This window comes from Penaeus chinensis, chromosome 37 (genome assembly GCF_019202785.1).
Source record: "Penaeus chinensis breed Huanghai No. 1 chromosome 37, ASM1920278v2, whole genome shotgun sequence".
Classification (NCBI taxonomy): Eukaryota; Metazoa; Arthropoda; class Malacostraca; order Decapoda; family Penaeidae; genus Penaeus; species Penaeus chinensis.
Window position 1 is genome coordinate 24,699,995 of NC_061855.1, and position 2,500 is coordinate 24,702,494.

The 2,500-nt window shown below is 31.5% G+C and overlaps 1 protein-coding gene across 1 annotated transcript in view; it reads right to left on the reverse strand.

Annotated features, from left to right (window-relative positions):
• The window catches only part of LOC125045629 (trypsin-1-like), a 4,453-nt gene that overhangs the window by 936 nt on the left and 1,017 nt on the right, over positions 1–2,500 (reverse strand). Inside the window, exons 3-5 of the mRNA XM_047643017.1 lie at positions 1,243–1,343; positions 821–965; positions 498–614 (exon numbers count right to left, since the gene is read on the reverse strand). Coding sequence (XP_047498973.1) covers positions 498–614; positions 821–965; positions 1,243–1,343 — 363 coding nt within the window. The remainder of the gene's footprint in view (positions 1–497; positions 615–820; positions 966–1,242; positions 1,344–2,500) is intronic.

Genomic DNA, 2,500 nt, shown 5'->3' on the forward strand with positions numbered 1-2,500 from the left:
GCATATTACCTGTATGCCTGTCACGAATATTTACAGTTGCTAAACGTATTATTAATTCAATATAATGCATTCTCTGATTTCACTCGTATATGGGAAGTCAGTGGGCGTGTGGAATAAAAATCGATCATGTCTGTGCAGAAGAAACACATTTTTTCTTTATTCTTTTCTATGTGTGTGTAAGTGATAATGAGAGAAAGAGGGTATTATAAAAGGTCTATAGAGAGGTGGAAAGAGACATAAACACAGTGAAGAAAAAAGAAAGAAAGGGAAGGAAAAGGTAAAAGAAGAGGGAGAGCTTCAAATACACAGAAAGGCTAGAAAAGAAAACCACGTAGAGATAACTGTAAGATGAGAATTATAAACTGAGAAAATCGAGGAAGCTAACAAGGATATAGATGTGAATCGATACCTCTAGGCAGAAGCTATTTCATTTCGGATCAGTGAGATTTATGAGTTCATTTGTTAATTTCAATTCAGGGAAATTCAGAGCGACGTACCATCGTGTAGCCCCATCCCACGGCGGTGCAAATAGTGCCGTTTGAAGCTTCCTGGTAGTCTGAGGGAAGGGCAACTGTGGAGACCAAGTCGTGCACAAAGACGAAATTATGAGACGTCTGTAAGAGAAAAAGAAAGAAGCACAAATTCAATTTAATATGAAAAATCGAGAAATCTGAATAAGATGAAAAAAAAAAGAGAGACTATCTAATGCATTTTCCTGATTTCGGAGAATATTAGTAAGACAAAATAAGCATTCAGAATCTGTAAAATGCATTTTCTATGTTCATAGCTGCCCTCCCCGCTGCTTCGCCATCACACAGACCCTGATAATGGCGATATCGTTGACTCCTGTAGTCGTGGAGAAGTCGTGCATAAAGACCTTCTGGCTTCGCTTGGTCTCCTCCAAACCCGAAGAGTGGTCGAGGTTCTGCTCTCCAGCCACGATGTCGAAGGAGGTGTCGGAGTACCTGAAGGAGAGGAAAGAAGGGGGGTTGTAAAAAGGGAGGGGGACAAGAGGTATTGAAAGAAAGCGACATGAAGGGTGAAAGAGGGAAGAAGAGTTAGAGAGAAAAGTTAGATGAAGAGGAAGGAATAGAAAACAACAACAAAAAAAGAATACACAAAAATACCCACTTACTTAAAGAAAAATACAAATAAAATAAAATAAAATGGAATAAAGAAAGCAAGTTAGGAACAAAACAAACAATATTAGCGAGACCATCCATTATTCTGAGATGAACTTACCCCTTGACGCAATGGGCAGCTGTAAGGACGTGGTTGTCATTGATAATGGTTCCGCCGCACGTATGAGAGCTTCCGAAGAGACTCCGGTGCTGGAGCGACACCTGCGTTGGGATGAGGGAGGCCGAGAGACTGAGTACTTTGAAAGGTGATCCAGAGTGATGAAAATGCATTTGATAATAATAACAACGATAATAATTATAATAATGATTATAATTATAACAAAGATAATAGTAATAACGACGATGATGATGTTATTATTATTATTATCATTGTTATTAATATCATTATTGGAATCATTATCATTATTATTATTATTATTATTATAATTATTGTTATTCTCATCATTAATATAATTATTTGTTTGATAATTATTATTAGGATCAATCATAATTATAATTATAATTAGTATTAGTATTGTTGACATTTTTATTTGTATCAATATCATTATCATTTTCATTATCACTATTATTGTTATTATTGTTTTCATCATCATCATGAAGGCATGGAGGTAACTTGCAGAATTGACATGCTTTCAGTCATAGTGCAAATCCTACTAATATTATCATCACTGCTGTTGCACTTGCCATTATTGCCATTATTGTTGTTGTTGTTGTTGTTCTTTTTGTTATTGATCATTATAAACATTATTATTATTATCATTATCATTATCATTATTATGATAATTGTTATTATTATTATTATTATTACCCTTGTTATTATTATCATTACCATTATTACTATCATTATTGTTATCATCATAATTTTTATTATTATTATTATCATTAATAGTAGTAGCAGTAGTTGTAGTAGTATTTCCATTACGATTATTATTATCATTATTAACATCATTATAATAATGATTATTATTGGTACTTTAATCATGATAATAATTATTATTATCATGATTTATTATTATTATTATTATTACGATTATTATCATCGTTATTATTACCATTAGTATTATTTTTATTACTATTAGTATTTTTAGTATTACTATCATCATTATCATTATTATTATTATTATTACTAATATTACTTTTATCCTTGCTGTTATCCTCCTCCTCCTCAGTATTGTTATTAACACTGTTATTATTATCATCATTCTCATTATCAGTTATTGTTATTATCATTATCATTATTATTATCATTATTACTATTCTTCTTCGTCTTCTTATTACTATTACTACTACTACTATTACTATTGTCTTAATCATGAATATGATCATTGTTATTATGATGAGGATGATCATGGTGATAA